This window comes from Delphinus delphis, chromosome 5 (genome assembly GCF_949987515.2).
Source record: "Delphinus delphis chromosome 5, mDelDel1.2, whole genome shotgun sequence".
NCBI classification, from domain to species: Eukaryota; Metazoa; Chordata; class Mammalia; order Artiodactyla; family Delphinidae; genus Delphinus; species Delphinus delphis.
In genome coordinates, this window is record NC_082687.1 from 32729009 (window position 1) to 32747952 (window position 18944).

At 41.9% G+C, this 18944-nt stretch overlaps 1 protein-coding gene across 1 annotated transcript in view; it reads right to left on the minus strand.

Annotated features, from left to right (window-relative positions):
* The window catches only part of RNF175 (ring finger protein 175), a 76906-nt gene that overhangs the window by 9463 nt on the left and 48499 nt on the right, over positions 1 to 18944 (minus strand). Inside the window, 4 exon segments of the mRNA XM_060011913.1 lie at positions 2105 to 2206; positions 5427 to 5557; positions 9929 to 10064; positions 14385 to 14480. Coding sequence (XP_059867896.1) covers positions 2105 to 2206; positions 5427 to 5557; positions 9929 to 10064; positions 14385 to 14480 — 465 coding nt within the window.

Consider the following 18944-nt stretch of genomic DNA (forward strand, 5'->3'; position numbering starts at 1 on the left):
AATGGTTACAGTGGAAAACGAAGAATAATGGGAACTACTGTAGTGAGCAAAAACAGCTCTGGGCTCTCCTGCCTTCAGCTCATCAGAGAGAACTCATTGCATATCTCAAAGAAAAACATTAGTTCATAGATAATACGTATGTTATCCTGGTATCTTTGATAAATTGTACTAAGGGAACTTAATTAATACCTTCTATCTCTGTTAGCAATGTTCCACACAGAAAGGCAGATTTGTCACATGTAGCTTTTATCTTACACTGAGTCTCAATAAAGAGTACATGTATTTCTTTAGCTGCCTTAGAAGAATGACAATTGTTGTTAGGATGTTACATTCAGAAATAAAGTTCTGTATCTCATAGGGAAAAATAAAAGAGTACATGTAGTATTCAAAAGTTTCTTCTCTCAAGACCATTTCTTCCTCTCAGAGAAACCAATTGTCCTTTGTTATTTAAATGATTGTTAAGGTGACATTTATGATCATATCGCCAATTTTATAACAAAGATTTATGTACTGCAGTTTCGTAAGTAAGTTATTAGCCAAAAGCTGTTCTGGACTCGTGTTAGCATGAGTGGAGGAGAGGAAGGCACATGACAGGCCTTCAGCCTTGCCTGTGCGTGCCTCGCACGGACTCTGCGAGGAAGGCCAGGTCTGGGAAGGGAGCTGGTGGCCGCAGGGGATGCTCTCTGTTGTTGGCGTGTGGCTCCGAGATCCAGGGGCCCACGCACGCTGCCTCCTCCACTGCCCTGCTTGCAAGTCCTTCCTTGGTTTGCAGTCCCCAGAGATGGGGGCGTTGCTGCCAGCGCTGCCGGTTCAAACTAAACACTTAGGGTTTGAAGAGTCGGCGGGGCAGGGAGCAGGGTGGGGGTCTCCTTTAGCACTGTGAATGCAGGTGACTGGAACTCCGAAGGAACAGTAAGGCTGTCACTTAGGAGAAGAGCGAGTACTTGGCAGGCAGAAACCATCCCTTCAGTGCTCTTCTGCTTAAGGGGGGATATGTTTTAGTTCCATTTATGCCCCTGGAACATATACACTATGGTCTTGGGCCAGTGAGGGGTTGAGGGCTAAGTCTTTGTAGTCAGCTCTGGGTGGGGACATTCCCTTCCTGTGACCTTAAGGAGATTTGGGTTTATTCAGTTGGGGATCCCTGCTGTCTATAAAAATCCTTTTGCTGCCATTTGTCGAGCAAATCTGTAGTAGGTCTTCACTCCTTTCAATATTATTATTACTTAGGTTAGCCTAAGAAAAGATGAGCTGTAGCAAGGAATTAAAAAAGCCAAAATTCAGGGGGAAAAACCCCTACTCATGTCTGGAAATAAGACAATTTGGTACACCTTCAAAATACTTTTCTATTCTAGCTCACATTTGGGGCCTTTACAATTTCAATTCTTTTTTTTTTTTTTTTTTTTTTTTTTTTTTTTTTTTTTTTTTGCGGTATGCGTGCCTCTCACTGTTGTGGCCTCTCCCGTTGCGGAGCACAGGCTCCGGACGCGCAGGCTCAGCGGCCATGGCTCACCGGCCCAGCCGCTCCGCGGCACGTGGGACCCTCCTGGACAGGGGCACGAACCCGTGTCCCCTGCATCGGCAGGCAGACTCTCAACCACTGCGCCACCAGGGAAGCCCTCAATTCTAATCTATTTGTCTCCCCACCCACTCGTCCCATCCACCTGTTACCTATCATCTCTCTATCTGTTTGCCTATCTATATCTATATCTATCTACCTATCTATCTATCTATCTATCTATCTGTCTGTCTGTCTGTCTGTCTGTCTGTCTGTCTATCTACCTACCTACCTACCTACCTATCTTATCCTTCCATATATTCACCTATCTTTTGCAATGTCCCATCACATTTCCACTAAAGCCCTAATAGTGGAATATGTGGAATATAAAGAGTACAATGTATCTTTTTTGGCATTTAACTTCCTAACTAGAATGGTAATGTAGGCACAGGGGAGAAAAGAAACCAGAAAATTGTTGTGAAAAAGGTGGTTAGGGAGAACAGAACGTTTTCTGCTGTACCTATAATGAAGATAAGGAACGTTTAAAGAATACATCACCAGAAAAAAATTTGAGATAATATTTCATAACTTTATAAAAAAGGATACAGGTTATTGATCATCCTCTTCAAATCGACCTTCTCTTTGCAGTAAGGGCACGTCTGCTTTTTACCAACAATACACCAACCTCGGATGCAGAATTCATGAAAGCTTAGGCATCTTTTTAGGGAAGCTTCTGGATATTAAAGGGCAAGGTCTGCTTCATGATGATGTAATAGAAGTGACTCCACCTGTAGGGCGGAGTGGTGGAGGTGGGAATTGCTCTCGGTTATGACTCAGTTGTGTCTATCACTCTCTTAGGGAGATTCTGCAGGACAAGGGAACCACCAAGTCCCAGAGGAGCCTGGAGTCAGAGCTGCAATAGCTTATGACCCTGAGGAATTTACTGATCTTCTCGGCCTTATGTCGATTCTTGTGATTAGATTACAAAAAGAATGTGGACATGCTTTTTTACAGGAATGTCTTATGTAAACATATCATTGTATTTCTCTGTCTCGCTTATGCATTTTTCTGTGTTTACCGTAGCATCTCTCCATTCAGCTCTTTGTGCACCTACTCACTACCTACTATGTATGTAACCAGACTTGTCTTAGGTGCTAGACAAATTTAAATTATTTGTGGTCAAGAATATGTACAAATATTTCTGTTAGCTTCATAAGTTTTTTCTCAACTTTTATTACTGATAAGGGGCCAGTTATTTTTAATAGAATATAAACCTATAATGAACATCTAAAACTCTAGGCATTTACAGATTCAGTTGTATACAACCCCTTGTCCAGAAAGTTTGACCCTTTGACCCCAAAGTTGCCAGTGAACTGTATGTTTTTCTGCAGCACCAGGGACGGAGTCTTAACAGAGCACAGGTCACTCTGTGTCATGACTTTCTGTGTATTTACATGTCTCTCCTGGGCAATATGTTACCTGTGGGACCATGACTCATTCATCTCTGTGCTCAGCACATTAAGCAGTGCCTAAGTGCCTATTTATTGGACAAGTATTTGAATGAATCATTCAAAACCGATTACTTTTGCAAATGTATTTCCCCCAGGTTCCACAGCTTATAGATTTGGGTAAATGATTAACTACAATGAGATCCATCATGTTGATTTATTTCTACAGTTGTTGATCCCAGTGTGGCCTTCTGGATCAAGATCACACGATGTTCTGTCTGGCCTGCTACACACCTGTGTGAACAAAAATGATGTTCCCTCTCTAACAGACGGAGGATATGAAGGCGGAGGCAAGTCAAGGCCATGTAGATGATTCCTCAATATTAGATCTGTGTGCAACTAAGGGTTCCCACTCTTTTACGTTCTTGGCGTTGGGGTCACTTTTGCAACACGCTTGGGTTAACATACAGTGTATTATAACAAAGATTCTGAGTCAAAACCCATACAGCTCTTCATTCAAAAGGGCTGGAGTACAGCCCCATCTTCCACATAGATATGGAGTTCAGGGGTCATCGAACGATCATCGAAATGTCCATCTCCTCTTTAATATTCTCTCATCTTCAAAATCTCATCTGCAAAGCTTCCACACTGGCAGAATTGCCGCAGAGCAAGACTCAGATTCCCGCCCCCTTGTTAATATGATTCCGGTTTGCCCACTCCTTGTTAATATGACTCATGCTAAAATGGGCCTTTAATGATACTCCCTGCAAAGCAAATTTAAAGGTGACTACATTTTCGATTACATATGCACACGTGTACAACAATCCCTAAGGGCTTTTAAAGGTGAAGAGAGAGAAAATACTTCCACTTGCAAATGGCAGAAGGGGCTCTGTTCCAACATTTGAAAAGTAATTCGTATTTAAAACTAGGACCAGACTTGGAAAATTTCTACTAAGAATGATAGTTTTTTGGGAAAGGTATCACACTAAGAAACCACATAGACTTCCACATGGGGTATCTTTGTGTTTCTCACCTTAAAATGTTAAAACTTAAATGTTGGAATAATACATTTCAGATGCATTTGGTCCAGTTTAGTTTTGCGGTACGCGGGCCTCTCACTGTTGTGGCCTCTCCCATTGCAGAGCACAGGCTCCGGACGCGCAGGCTCAGCGGCCATGGCTCACGGGCCCAGCCGCTCCACGGCATGTGGGATCCTCCCGGACCTGGGCACGAACCCGTGTTCCCTGCATCGGCAGGCGGACTCTCAACCACTGTGCCACCAGGGAAGCCCTGGTCCAGTTTTTGACTCTCAGGATTGAATAAATGGAATCTGTCCAGGTTAAACAGAATCAAATCATGAGTGCTGCACATCTAGGGCATTACTGATTGAGTTAGGTGGGCTTCAGAGGCAAAAGACAGATGGTTTAACCACCTCATAATGCCAGAGCTTTGAACCGACTGAGTGCATAGCAATATTATAAAATTGATATTGTACTATAAAATAAAGATAAATGATGCCTTCTCTTCCCTCTCTTAAGAAAAGAATTAAAATACTGATTGTTGGCCAATGCAAACACAACTCTGGTATCCAGAGTTACTTGCTCAGGCAGGACAGGCTGCTGGGTTCTTGACCTCAGTATCTTTCAGCACAGTGGAGATCTTCCTCACGGTTACTGGAGTCCCAGAGGATGCTGGTTTCCAGGCACAGGCTGGTCTGGTCCCTAATACCTAAAGATCCCTCAGCCAGTAGATAGCAATTTGGGGTACAGCCCATAGGCAGAGGAACCAAATAGTCCAAGAATTGGGTACTCACGTTTTGGTCCCTCCTTGTGTAACTTAAGGTGTCCTGCTACCTGTGACCTTATCCTCTTTTCAAGACCAAAGCTGATACTTGGCTTCCCCCATCACCACTGTTGACACAAGCAGGTTCCTAAGGATTATTTCCAGGCAAAGAACACCGCTTTGTCGTTCTTGTTCCTGTGAGACTCAGACACGGGCTCCACCTGGAGAGTCCTGAGTTCCTCCCTGCACCTGAAACTTCACTCTGTTTTTCACTCCCCAACCCTTTCTCTCTCTTGTCTTTCTTGGCTACCTGTTTGCTTATAGCTTCACCAGCTTTCCCAGCCAGCCTCTGCACAGATGCTGCAGCCCTCCTGTCTGTGTGGCATGAAGATTCGTTTTTGAAAAAGAAATTACTGGAGGAGGAGGTTCACCTCTGCTAATTAAGAGCAGTTCATTATTCAGCAGGGATTGCCAGAAAGTCTCAAAAAGAAGATGGATGGGAGGATAAAGGCTTGGGGTTTGGGGATGAGCGTTAAGCAAGGCAGAGGGTGGGGGTAAGGGGAGAAAAGGAAGGAGGAGGGAAGTGATGAGACAGTCTTCCCTGACTGGCTATCTCCCATGCCTGACACAGATTATCTGAAAACTGCCTCCTGGCACTGGCTTGATAAAGACCAAAGGGTCTCCCATGGAAAGGATACACATGCTTGCACGAAAGCTGGTAGGTGTTCTCAGTGAGTCCTTCTTCATTGAGCACCACGGTGATCTGCCCACAGGCGGCACCGATGTCGTCTGACGAGCTCCTGGTGGGCATCCCACTGACTCTGTAGAACTGTTGGGGGAAAGGCACAGAGCAACACCATTCTCGGAACACAGGGAAGCCACTGCCAGGCTTGGGAACATAGTCTTTACTGTTTCTCTGGTGGTTTAGAACTTGAAACACTTTTTCCCATAGGGACAATGCTACTGTGGGGTTTTTCTAGGCAAAACCCCACTGCACCCCAAATGGAACCAAAGCACATCGCTAATTGTAACTACCTAACCTCCCCACCAAGGAATCCTTTGAGAGGAACAGTTTTTATCCAGAGCTGTAAGTGCAGACTCACACGGGAAGCTTTTTAAGTTCACCCAGAGCCTGACCCTTCCCTTTATTTTCCTGGAGACTCTGATTCATAGATCTGGAGTAAACCCAGGCATCTATGTATCTTTTAATTAATTTTAATATAATTAAAATTTTAATATAATCCCAAGTGATTATACGGAGCACACAGACTAATTGCCCATTAGAAGGCAATGCATCTGGAACCCTAATTTAAGACACTGCGTCTCCCCAGGGCTGCGGATGAGGAGTGATTCTCAACATTAGCAGCACATTAGAATGTCTCAGAAGCTCCTTTAAAAATAAAATATGTATTTTATAATAGCTTTAAACTTAAAGATACGAAGATAGTACAGAGTTCCCATACCAAGTTTCCCCTATCAGTGACATCTTACATCAGTATGGTACATTTGTCACAATTAATGAGCCAACATTGATACCTTATTACGAAATAAAGTGTATACTTTATTCAGATTACTTGGTTTTCCCTTAATGTCCTTATTTTGTTTCAAAACCCCACCTAGGATACCATTAATTATCGTGTCTCCTTGGGCTCCTCTCGGCTTTGGCAGTTTCTCAGACTTTGGTTTCCTTCTGACTTTGAGAGTTTTGGAGGCAGGTATTTTGTAGAATGTCCTTCACTTGGAATTTAGCTGATGTTTCTTCTCTTGGTTCCTCTGGGGTTATGGTTTTAGGGAGGAAGATAACAGAGGTGAAGTGCCATTCCTACCACACCGTAGCAAGGGTACATGCCGTCAACATGACGTCCCTGTTGATGTTGACCTAGATCACCTAGCTTGAGGTAGTGGTTGTCAAATTTCTCCACTATAAAGCTACTCGTTCTTTTACTTCTTTTTATACTGAACTCTTTGGAAGGAAGTCGTCATCACCATGAGCAGCCCACACTTAAGGAGTGGGAAGTTATAAGTTATGCTCCACCTCTGTATTAGTCAGCGTTCTCCAGAGAAATGGAACTGATAGGATATGCATGAGTGTGTGTGTGTGTGGAGAGAGAGAGAAAGAGAGAGAGAGAGAGGGAGGGAGGGAGGGAGAGGGAGAGAGAGACTCATTTTAAAGACTCGGGGCTGGGAAGTCTGAAACCTGGAGGGCAGGCTAGCAGGCTGTAAACTCTGCAAAGAGTTATTTCAGACTTAAGGCAGTACTCCTTCTTCTCAGGGAAACTTCAGTTTTTGCCCTTAAGGCCTTCGACTGATTAGCTAAGACCCATCCATATTTTCAAGGGTATTTTCTTTCCCTTAAAGTTAATCATATCTCCAAAATACATTCAAAGCAACACGTAGACTGGTGTTTGATCAAACAACTGGACGCCAGAGCCTAGTCAAGTTGACACATAACATTTAACCACACAAGCTTCTTAAGGGTGGAGTATCTACATAAATTATGTGGAATTCTTCTGCATAGGAGATTTGTCTATTCTCCTCTATTTATTTATTTATTTATTTAATTTATTTATCTATCCAATCATTTATTTATGTCACTATGGACTCATGGATATTTATTCTATACTTTGAGTTATAACCCAATACTATTACTATTACTACTACCTACCATTGTGTTGCTCAAATTGTTTCAGCTTTGGCCATTGGGCTCTCTTTCAGTTGGCTTCTGTGTCTCTTTGACATATCCCCATCATTGTGGGTTTTTTCTTGTGTGGGGCTTTTTTTGAGCACTTCCTTACTTTCTGACACTACAAGATACTCCAGGCTCATATTGTATATTCCCTGCCAAGATCAGAGTCAGTCATTTTTCCAAGAAGCACTGCTTCCCCTTATTATAGAATGGTATTAGAAACCAAGATCTGGGTACTCGGTGTGCTCAATGCTACTGAGGTGTCATTGCTTCTAGGGCTTCGTAGCTGACAGAGCAAGGAAATATGTCTGTATATACTAACCCATGTGTATACACATATCTATAAATATTTCTATATGTATCATCTACATTAAGATACATTAAGCTAAACATGAGTTCAGATTGATGTCTTTGACTCATCCATTACTACATAGATAATTCTAGCCTTTTCTCCTTGCTTGTGTGTAAGCTTCTGAGAGTAAGAAATGTAGCTCCCACAATCGGTCTTCCATTTACTTGGTAGTCCAATTCCAGAATACATGTATAGTGGTATCAAAATAGTTAACCCATAGCCCTGAGGGAAACTACTTTATGAACTAGCATACAGTGCTTATGTATAGTTCCTTTTGCTTTTAATCTTAGATCTCCACTCATTTCAAAGTGACTTAGGTCAGCACTTCCCCCCACCCCCTTCAGTGAGGTTATTTCATACATTTGTAATACAGTTGAACTCTTTTGTCACAGTCTACATTCTATCCTGGCATTCCCTGACATCCTAAATGATTTCTTAAGATTTGCATGCATTAAGGTTTACCCTTTCCACTATAAAATACTGTTGATTTTGACAAATGCATAGTGTCATGTATTCACCATTAGAGTATCACACAGAATAACTTCACCACCCTAACAAATAACCTGTGCTTCACACATTCAACCCTGCTCCCTCCCTAACCCCCTGGCAACCACAGATCTCTTTAGCGTCTCCATAGCTGTACCTTTTTCAAATTGTCATAGAAGTGGAGTCGTGTAGTATGTAGCCTTTTCAGGCTGGCTTCTTTCACTTAGCAATATATATTTACAATTCATCCAAGTTTGGCATGGCTTAATAGCTCATTCCTTTTCCTAGGGAGCTTTTAAAACAAAGCAGATGCACTGGCTCCACTCCCAGAGTCTGACAATTAGTGTGGGGCTTGGGCGCTGGGGTGAGAATGGAGAGTGCTCATCCTTTGCTTCCTCTTTACCTCTGGCACAAGTGTGCACGCACGCACGCACGCACACACACACACACACACACCCCATCAGTTTAAGTCACAGATGGCTGTGCCAATGGCTCGAGGCAGGGGTTTTTATGTCTCTGGTGGTTGGAAAGAGGATGACAGGAGATGACAAGATGTTGAAGACTGGTGGGGTGGGGTCAGGTGAGAAATCTCCAGGATGTTGGTGCTTAAAGACTTGGTTGTCTTGCCAGGTTAAGTCTCTTCTTCCTGGTTCACTGGCGAACAGAGGACATACAACTCTTTTCTTCCTCTCCTGTCCCTAAACAAGCACAAGAGGTTTGGGAATTTTTTAGAGGGGGGATGGCTCTGGTTTTTGTTGGAGGAAGTAGGAGCAAAAATGCTCCCTCCTGTGTTCACCTTAAACCTTATAAGAAAGGCAGTTGTCTCAGAGATTACACACGGCAGGGCAATTCCAGAATTTCACTATAGAAATTGGATTCCAGGCTCTAGGAAAAGAGTAAGATGGAGCCTACAGAGATGGGGGGTGAAGTCAAGGTCTTGTTTACTCAGTCCTGTCCCATAAAGAGAGGGAGAACAACAGTCCAGAAGTTCACTCTTCTCTTTCCACTCACACTGGTTTTTCCATTTTACATCTGGCTGTGTACCAAAAGACTGGTAGAGGGCAGAGATGTGGAATTTCTGAAACCACTGGGTCTTCCCTGGAGCCCTTGGTATGCAAGTTTTTAAGAGATGTGCATGTGTTAGACACAGATGGATACTCCTAATATCTGAATCTGGAATCCATCTAACCAGAAAATATGTCCATTCTGAGTTTTAATTTTAAGAGAGTTAAAAAAAAAACTACTAGGGATTTTTTTAAATTCCAGGGAAGAATATTACAGTTAGAATACATTTAGCACACTTTTTTTGTCTTCTACTTCTTCAAATGCTGTATAATGGTAACTGCTGTATAATGATAATGATAACATCATATCTTTATGATGAGGCATTGGTTGATTCTAAAGTGTTTTATGTGCATAAAATATGACTTTTATTTGCATTAGCAGAGATCAAGTGTTTTTGTTATTGCTGATTTTTTACTAATCCTTTATATGTTGGCAATTGGAGTATGCTAGACATGGTTACTTTCAGATAATCTGATGCCAGGAGAATCCAGGGAGCAGTTGGGCTGACAGAACCAAAAAAGACTTATCTATTTTTGAAAATGGATGCAAATGTGTAAGATGAGACCATTTTTCCATGTACCATAAATGATTTCAAAGAATGAAAGCAGCGCTTCCCCTATAGTAGAAGCCATGTAAACTGAGCAGATCTCTGCAAAGTCTATCCTCATTACCCCATAGTAGAGGCCATAGAACGAGGGCATGATGCCAAAATCCATGGAATCTCTAGCCTTGGTTCTATTGAGAACAACAGTGAAGGGATGTAAGGATGTGGCATTTGTGGGGATGGGTGAGGGCTGCAGCTTGGAAAGTATTGGGTTGGCCAAAAAGTTCATTTGGATTGGTCAAAAACCCCAAATGAACTTTTTGGCTAACCCAGTATTTCCTGCCATGGTATCTAACAGAGCCTTGGTGGTATTTCCCCCCACTTATTTGTTTAATTTTTTTTAATGAAAGAATTTAAAATTCTCTCAATTCCATTCAAATTTTACTACTCAGGGCTAAGTGGACAAAGTCATTATTGAGAATGTTTAAAGGCTTCTTAGGACTGCAGTGCTGAGACAAGCCAACTCTAACCAGCAGTTCTCAAGCTTGGCTGCGTGTAGAAAAACCTGGGCAGCTTGTAAAAACCTCCATCCCCAGGCTGCACCCTGGGCCAATTACATCAGGCTTTCTGGGGGTGGGGCCTGGGCAGCAATATTTTTGGAGGCTCTCCAGACACCAGGTGATTGCAGTGGTCCACTAACATTAGGAACCTCTTTAATAGTCCAATGATTCTCAGCCCTAATTGTAGATTGGAATCACCTGGGGGAGATTTAAACATATACTGATACACGAGCCCACTTTCAGGGGCTCTAATTTAAGTGGCCTGGGGTGAGGTTGGGGCAGCAGCTAGGGTTGAGAATCCCTGCTATCAAACTTAGATTTTACAGAATGCTTTCAAATACTTTATCTTTCCTAAAAATATTTGAGATAGATATTATTATCCCCAATTTACCTTTGAAAAAACGGAGACTTAGAAAAAGTGATTTGCTTAACATGACAATTGGTACAAAATGAAACCAGGAATCAAGCGCAAATTTTGATGCCCTTTGCTGCTATGCCGTGGTTGCCATGTGTTAATAAAAAAAATCTTTTTGCAAGTTGGATCGTATTTCAAATGCACTAGGATTCTCTGTGACAACCCCTATTTCTTTTTTAAAGGTAAATGTTTCTTTAAAAAGTAAATGATTATATCACCTCACACCAGTTCGAATGGGCATCATCAGAAAATCTACAAACAACAAATGCTGGAGAGGGTGTGGAGAAAAGGGAACCCTCATGCACTGTTGGTGGGAATGTAAATTGATACAGCCACTATGGAGAACAGTTTGGAGGTTCCTTAAAAAACTGAAAATAGGACTACCATATGACCCAGCAATCCCCCTACTGGGCATATACCCAGAGAAAACCATAATTTAAAAAGACACATGCACCCAAATGTTCATTGCAACACTCTTTACAATAGCCAGGTCATGGAATCAATCTAAATGCCCATTGACAGAAGAATGGATAAAGAAGATATGTTACATATATACAATGGAATATTACTCAGCCATAAGTAATATTCCATTGGGTCATTTGTAGAGATGTGGATGGACCTAGAGACTGTCATACAGAGTGAAGTAAGTCAGAAAGAGAAAAACAAATATTGTACATTAATGCACATATGTGGAATCTAGAAAAATGGTTCAGATGAACAGTTTTGCAAGGCAGAAATAGAGACACAGATGTAGAGAACAAACGTATGGACACCAAGGGGGGAAAGCGGGGGCGGGGGGGATTGGTGGTGGTGGGATGAATTGGGAGATTGGAATTGACCTATATATACTAATACATATAAAATAGATAACTAATAAGAACCTGCTGTATTAAAAAAATTCAAAAAGAAAGTAAATGATTAGCTTCTAATGTAATGTCTGGATCTTAAATCATTGCACTTTTGATGTGCTATCTCTGTAAACAGTCTCAAATACTAGCAATGGATGTAGGTGAGTCTGACTGAGTTGGGAAGGAAGTGGAGAGAGGAGAGGCGTTGGGAAATCTGTCTCTGGAACCTTCTTCTGGCAGTTTTTGTACTCTTAATTTGAGGAGGAAATGGTAAAGGCAGAGAGCTGTGTAGACCTAGAGGGCAGCCATCTTTTGGTAATGCGAACCGGGAATTCCAACACAGCGGGTGGTTTCATCCTTTCAATATTTGAGAATTGGGGCAGTGAGAAAGAATGAAGATGACTTTCCCTCCATACCCAGGGGAGCACGTATTTATAATCTAATTGATAAAAAGTGTAGCAATGAACTCGTGGTTCCACAGAAAAGAATCTTAATACCATAATGCTCAAGAAAAATTAGTAGTGAAAAAAATCGTTCCTTCCCATCTGAAGGGTTAGATTCTTTGAATGCCTCACTATAGGAGAATTCCTGGTTAAGGATCTTAAAATTATATGGATAATAATCTTGGGGCAACTCTATTCCCAAGTAACTTCATAAAAGTCCTTATGAATACTTTTACATTCATTAAAGTAATACAGACAGTATGCTGAAAAAATAAATCCGTGTCTTTCTATAACTTAAACTAATAATAATAGATCTGTACAGTTATTTTCTATCCCTTTCCTGCTAGAGAATGGTAGGAATTCCCGCTCTGAAAGTTTCATGAAATACTTATAAAATCAGATTGCTATGTTGCCATAGGAAGAGCCCTTCTTCCCAGGGCTGGCTCTCCATCTGATTGTCTTCCTTATTTTATTTATTTATTATTATTATTTTTTTAAAGTAGTTTTTAAAATTTATTTTATTTTTGGCTGTGTTGGGTCTTCATTGCTTCACGCGGGCTTTCTCTAGTTGCAGCGAGCTGGGGCTACTCTTCGTTGCGGCACACGGGCTTCTCATTGCGGTGGCTTCTCTTGTTGCAGAACATAGGCTTTAGGTGTGCAGGCTTCAGTAGTTGTGGCATGTGGGCTCAGTAGTTGTGGCTTGCGGGCTCTAGAGCACAGGCTCAGTAGTTGTGGTGCACGGGCTTAGTTGCTCCACGGCATGTGGGATCTTCCTGGACCAGGGCTCGAACCCTTGTCACCTACATTGGCAGGTGGATTCTTAACCACTGCGCCACCAGGGAAGCCCTGTCTTCCTTATTTTATGAGTTAAGAGTTGCTGGCCTCTACCTCTGAATTTCTGTTAAGGTCCTAGAGATTTAGAGTAACTTTGATGTGACAGATCTTCCAGGAAATTTTTCATTTGACATGTTTTCCATGGCTATGCAGTATGTCTTACATTCCCTTTCTAGGACATAGGTTGATTACACAGCCTCAGCTCTGCCTGTGAGACCCTCACCCATAGCACATCTCAGCAACCATCTTCGCAATGGGAGCATGGTTCTGAGTCATAGATATTATTATCCCAATTTCCTTTATTTCTCCTTAGACTTTCTTGTTTTTTTATCTCTTCACCTCTCTTTCAGTGAAAGTTTCAGTACTCAGTTTCCTCTTTTCCCAACTGCTCCCAGCAAAAGGGATTTCATGGATACCAGAAACAAAATTCTAGAGCAGTGCTGTCCAGTGGAAATACAGATTGGACAAAATTAAAAGTTTTCTTGTAGCCACACTAAAAAGGTAAAAAGAAACACATGAAATAATTTCACCAATACATCCAGAGTACTATCATCTCAGCATATAATCGATAGAAGAATTATTTTCTTATGCTGTCTTTGAAATCCAATGTGTATTTTAGACTTACAGCACCTCTTATGTCATAATTTAAGTGCTCCGTAGCTACATAGGCTAGTGGCTACTGTATTGGATAGCATACTTCTAGAGGTTTTAAGGAAGAAGATCTATAGAAGGAAATGACACTTCAGAATTTTGTGGAAGGGAAATTTGTAGTTCAGTAAGAACTACTTTACCATAAATGTCAGCCTACTTTTTTGTTTGTTTGTTTAAATTTATTTATTTATTTGGCTGCATTGGGTCTTTGTTGCTGCGCGCGGGCTTTTCTCTAGTTGCGGTGATCGGGGGCTACTCTTCATTGCAGTGCGTGGGCTTCTCATTGGGTGGCTTCTCTTGCTGCAGAGCAGGGGCTCTAGGCGTGCAGGCTTCAGTAGTTGTGGCTCACGGTCTCTAGAGTGGAGGCTCTGTAGTTGTGGCGCACAGGCTTAGTTGCTCCGCGGCATGTGGGATCTTCCCGAACCAGGGCTCGAACCCATGTCCCCTGCATTGGCAGGTTGGTTCTTAACCACTGCGCCACCAGGGAAGCCCTGTCAGCGTGCTTTTAATGGTGATCTTTTAAACTTATAGACCACGTATAGATTCTCTTTAAAGCTTATAATTTTTGCAAAACTTTTAAATCTGTGGGTTTTCTCTTCCTTTTCTCCTGGTTTTCCCCAGTGATATCTACGATACCAATGATAGGCCTATAAACAACGTGTGCATGGAAAAGTGTAGGGCCAAACGTGGCTTCCAGAGACAGAGAACTCGACCAGGTGAATGTTATAAGCAAGTGCTTGGAGATATGAATGTCTTAATTGGAGATACTTAATTGAATCCACACATTGTAAACATGATAGCCAAATAACCCACAGCACCAAATGTACAGCTGACTTTTTGGATGAGAAGAAACCATTTGTAGACCAATCTGTGGAGAAGCATAAAACACGATGTACCATAAAATATTTTACCTTTTTAGAACATTGTTATAAGTCAATTTTTAGTTTCTAAAATACTATTCATTATGCAATATACAGAACATGAGTATATTATATCAGCTAAACCCCGTAATTATCTCGAGTTTTAATACACTATCAACAAGCAGTATATAAACAGTACTATCATGCACATGTGTTTCTGTGTATATGCATATGTAAATTCATTGTGACTTATTTATGTTCCTCATGTAAAAATGGCCTTCAGGACTGGTTATTCTATATGGGACCCTGCCTACCTTCCTCTCCTCCTTTTCTCATTTGACCCTAGGTTAGCTTAGAGTGGTTTTGGCAGGAGTACTTTGGAGGCAAGCAAAAGATGGGAAGAGAAGTCTAGAGGGGAGACCCCTGGGAGTTTCTCTTCCCTCCTGCTGCCCCAGTCCCAGGGCAGGCATCACCAGCCCTCACCCCATCGCCTCTCCACTCAAACAGCACCCCACTCCCCAGTCCTGGAGCAAGAGTGCTTCAGACTTGTTTTTTCTTTTATGTGGATGGGTCCTTTGTGTGTCCCACACTCACCATGATGACTTCTAAGGCCTTTCCCTCTTCCCACAGGGTCCAAGTGGAGAAGGAAGAGTATAGAGAATGAGGGCAAGAGTGGAGATGATCTAGAAGGAGCTGTGTACCCTGTTCATTTCCCTCGTTCCAGGCAGTAAAAGCCCTTAGAAAAACTACAGAAAGGCCACACGGCTGCTTTGTGCCTGAGAGAATGTGGGAAGAGGATGGAGGCACAGCTCCATTCCTGGGACACCGTGGTACAAGGACTCTTCCCACTGGAACAAGAAGAGAGGGTGGAAGGAGGAGGGCTGGGGGCCCCAGGCTTGGTGCCCAGAGATGATAGGGGGTGCTGGCACATTGCACACAAGGGTGAACAATGGCAGGGGGCCCTGTTTGCCCTCAGCCCTTTCCCTCCTCATCCTCTTGAAGCCCCTCTCCTGCATTTCACCCCAAACTTCATTCAGAGTCTCCCTCGAAAGACCTGGCCCCCCCTTTTACCTCTGACCCCTGGAGCCCTGTCCCCAACTCTCACCTTCCCCAACTTCCTCCCTGTTGGAGACATTGCACCAAATGCTTATGTTCTATGGTATTACTGATGCAATGTTTCAGCGTTATTTATTTTTTAAAAATTTTTATTGAAGTATAGTTGACTTATGATATTTTATTAGTTTCAGGTGTACAACATAGTGAGTTGACATTTTTATGCATTACGAAATGATCACTACCATGAGTCTGGTTACCATCTATCACAATACAAAGTTATTACTATATTATCAACTATACAGGCAGACCTCGCTTTATTGCACTTTGCAGATACTGCAGGGTTTTTTTGGTTTGTTTTTACAAATTGAAGGCTTGTGTCAACCCTTTGTCGAGCAAGTCTATATGTGCCATTTTTTCCAGCAGCATTTGCTCACTTTTTGTCTCTGTGTCCCATTTTGGTAGTTCTTGCAAGATTTCAAACTTTATTATTATTATATTTGTTATGATGACCTGTGATCAGTGATCTTTGATGTTACTATTGTCATTGTTTTGGGGCACCACAAACCACACCCATGTAAGATGGCAAACTTAATTGATAAACGCAGTGTGTTCTGACTGTTCCATCAACTGGTCATTCCTCCATCTCTCTCCCTTTCCTCAGCCCTCTCTATTCCTTGAGACACAACAATATTGAAATCAGGCCAATTAATAACCCTACAGTGGTCCCAGTGTTCAAGTGAAAGAAGCCTTGCGTGTCTCTCACTTTAAATCAGAAGCTAGAAATGATTAAGCATAGTGAAGCAGGCATGTCAAAGCAGAAGCAGGCTGAGAGCTAGGCCTCTTGCACCAAACAGCGAGGCAAGTTGTGGATGCAAAGGAAAAGTACTTGAAGGAATTTAAAAGTGCTGCTCCAGTGAACACAGAAATGAAAGTGAAACAGCCTTATTGCTGATGTGGAGAAAGTTTTTTTGGTCTGGATAGAGGATCAAACCAGCCACTACATTCTCTTAAGCCAAAGCCTAATCCAGAGCAAGGCCCTAACTCCCTTCAATTCCCTGAAGCCTGAGAGACGTGAAGAAGCTGCAGAAGAAAAGTTTGAAGCTAGCAGAGGTTGGTTCATAAGATTTAAAGAAAGACGCTAGCTCTGCAGCACAAAAATGCAAGGTGAAGCAGCAAGTGCTATCGCACCAGGAAGCTGCAGCAAGTTATCCAGAAGATCTAGCTAAGATAATTAATGACGGTGGCTGCACTAAACAACGGATTTTCAATGTGGACAAAACAGCTTTCTATTGGAAGATGCCTTCTAGGACTTTCACAGCTAGAGAAGAGAAGTCAATGCCTGGCTTCAAAGCTTCAAAGGACAGGCTGACACTCTTGTTAGGGTTTAATGTAGCTGGTGACTTTAAGTTGAAGACAATGCTCATCTACCATTCTGAAAAATCCTAGGGCCCTGAAGAGTTATGCTCAGTCTATTCTGCCTCTGCTCTATAAATGGAACAACAAAGCCTACATGGCAGCACATCTGATTGCAACAAGGTTTACTGAATACTTAGTACTCCTCAGAAAAAAAGATTCAAAATATTACTGCTCATTGACAACACACCTGGTCACTCAAGAGTTCTGATAGAGATGGACAATGAAATTAATGCTTTTATGCCTACTAATACAATATCCATTCTGCAGCCCATGAATCAAGGACCAATTTCAATTTTCAATTCTTATTTTTTAAGAAGTACATTTCATAAGGCTATAGCTGTCATAAATAGTGATTCCTCTGATGGATCTGGGCAAAGTAAATAAAAAACTTTCTGGAAAGGATTCACCATTCTAAATGCTGTTAAGAATACTTGTGATTCATGGGAACAGGTAAAAATATCAGCATTGACAGGAGTTTGGAAGAAGCTGATTCCAACCCTCATGGATGACTTTGAGGAGTTCAAGACTTCAGTGGAAGAAGGAACTGCAGAGGTGGTGGAGATAGCAAGAGAACTAGAATTCGATGTGGAACTTGAAGATGCGACCAAATTGCTGCAATCTCCTGATAAAATTTGAATAAACGAGGAATTGCTTCATGTGGATGAGCAAAGAAAGTGGTTTCTTTAGATGGAATCTTCTCCTGGTGAAGATGCTGTGAAGACTGTTCAAATGACAGCAAAGGATTTGGAATATTACATAAACTCAGTTGATGAAGCAGCAGCAGGGTGTGAGAGGACTGACTCCAATTTTGAAAGAAGTTTTATGTGGGTAAAATGCTATCAAACAGCACCACATGCTGCAGAGAAATCGTCCATGAAAGAGTCAGTTGATGAGGCAGACTTCACTGTCTTATTTTAAGAAATAGCCACAGCAGCCTCAGCCTTCAGTGGCCACCACCCTGATCAGTCAGCAGCTACCAACATGGAGGCAAGACCCTCCGCCAGCAACAAGAGTACAACTTGCTGAGGGCTCAGATGATGGTTAGCACATTTTAGCAATACATATTTAAAAATTAAGGTATGTACATCGTTTTTTTGAATATATTTCTATCGCACACTTAATAGGCTACAGTATAGTGTAAGCATATATAGTGTAAACTTTTATGTGCACTGGGGAACCAGAAAACTTGTGTGACTCACTCTATTGTGAAATTCACTTTATTGCAGTGGTCTGGAACCCGACGCAAAAGGTATGCCTGTACATTGCATTCCTGTAACTTACTTACTTTATAACGTGAAATTTGTACTTCTTTTTAAAAAAATTATTTAATTTATTTTTAATTTTGGCTGCCTCGGGACATAGCTGTGGCACATGGAATCTTCACCGAGGCATGCAGGATCTTTTGTTGAAGTGCGAGCCCTCTTCATTGTGGTACGTGGGCTTCTCTCTAGTGGCGAGCAGGTTTTCCTCTTCTCTAGTTGTGGTGCGCAGGCTCCAAGGTGTGTGGGATCTGTAGTTGTGGCATGAAGGCTTAGTTGCCTCGAGGTATGTGGGATCTTAGTTCCCCAACCAGGGATCAAACCTGCGTCCCCTGCATTGTAAGATGGATTCTTTACCACTGGACCACCAGGGAAGTCCCAAAGTTTGTACTTCTTAATTCCTTTCACCTATTTCACCCATTCCTCCACTCCCTTCCCCTGTGGCAACCACTAGTTTGTCCTCTGTATCTATGACTCTGTTTGGTTATGTTTTTTCATTTGTTTGTTTTTACATTCCACATATAAGTAATATATGGTATTTGTCTTTGTCTGACTTTTAAACTTAGTATAACACCCTGTAGGTCCATCCATGTTGTCCAATCAAAATGCAAACTTCAATAATTTCAATGGCTGAGTAATATTCCATTGTGGGTATATACCCTATCTTCTTTATCCATTCAGCTATTGATGGACACCTAGGCTGCTTCCATATATTGGCTATTGTAAATGCTGCCATGAACA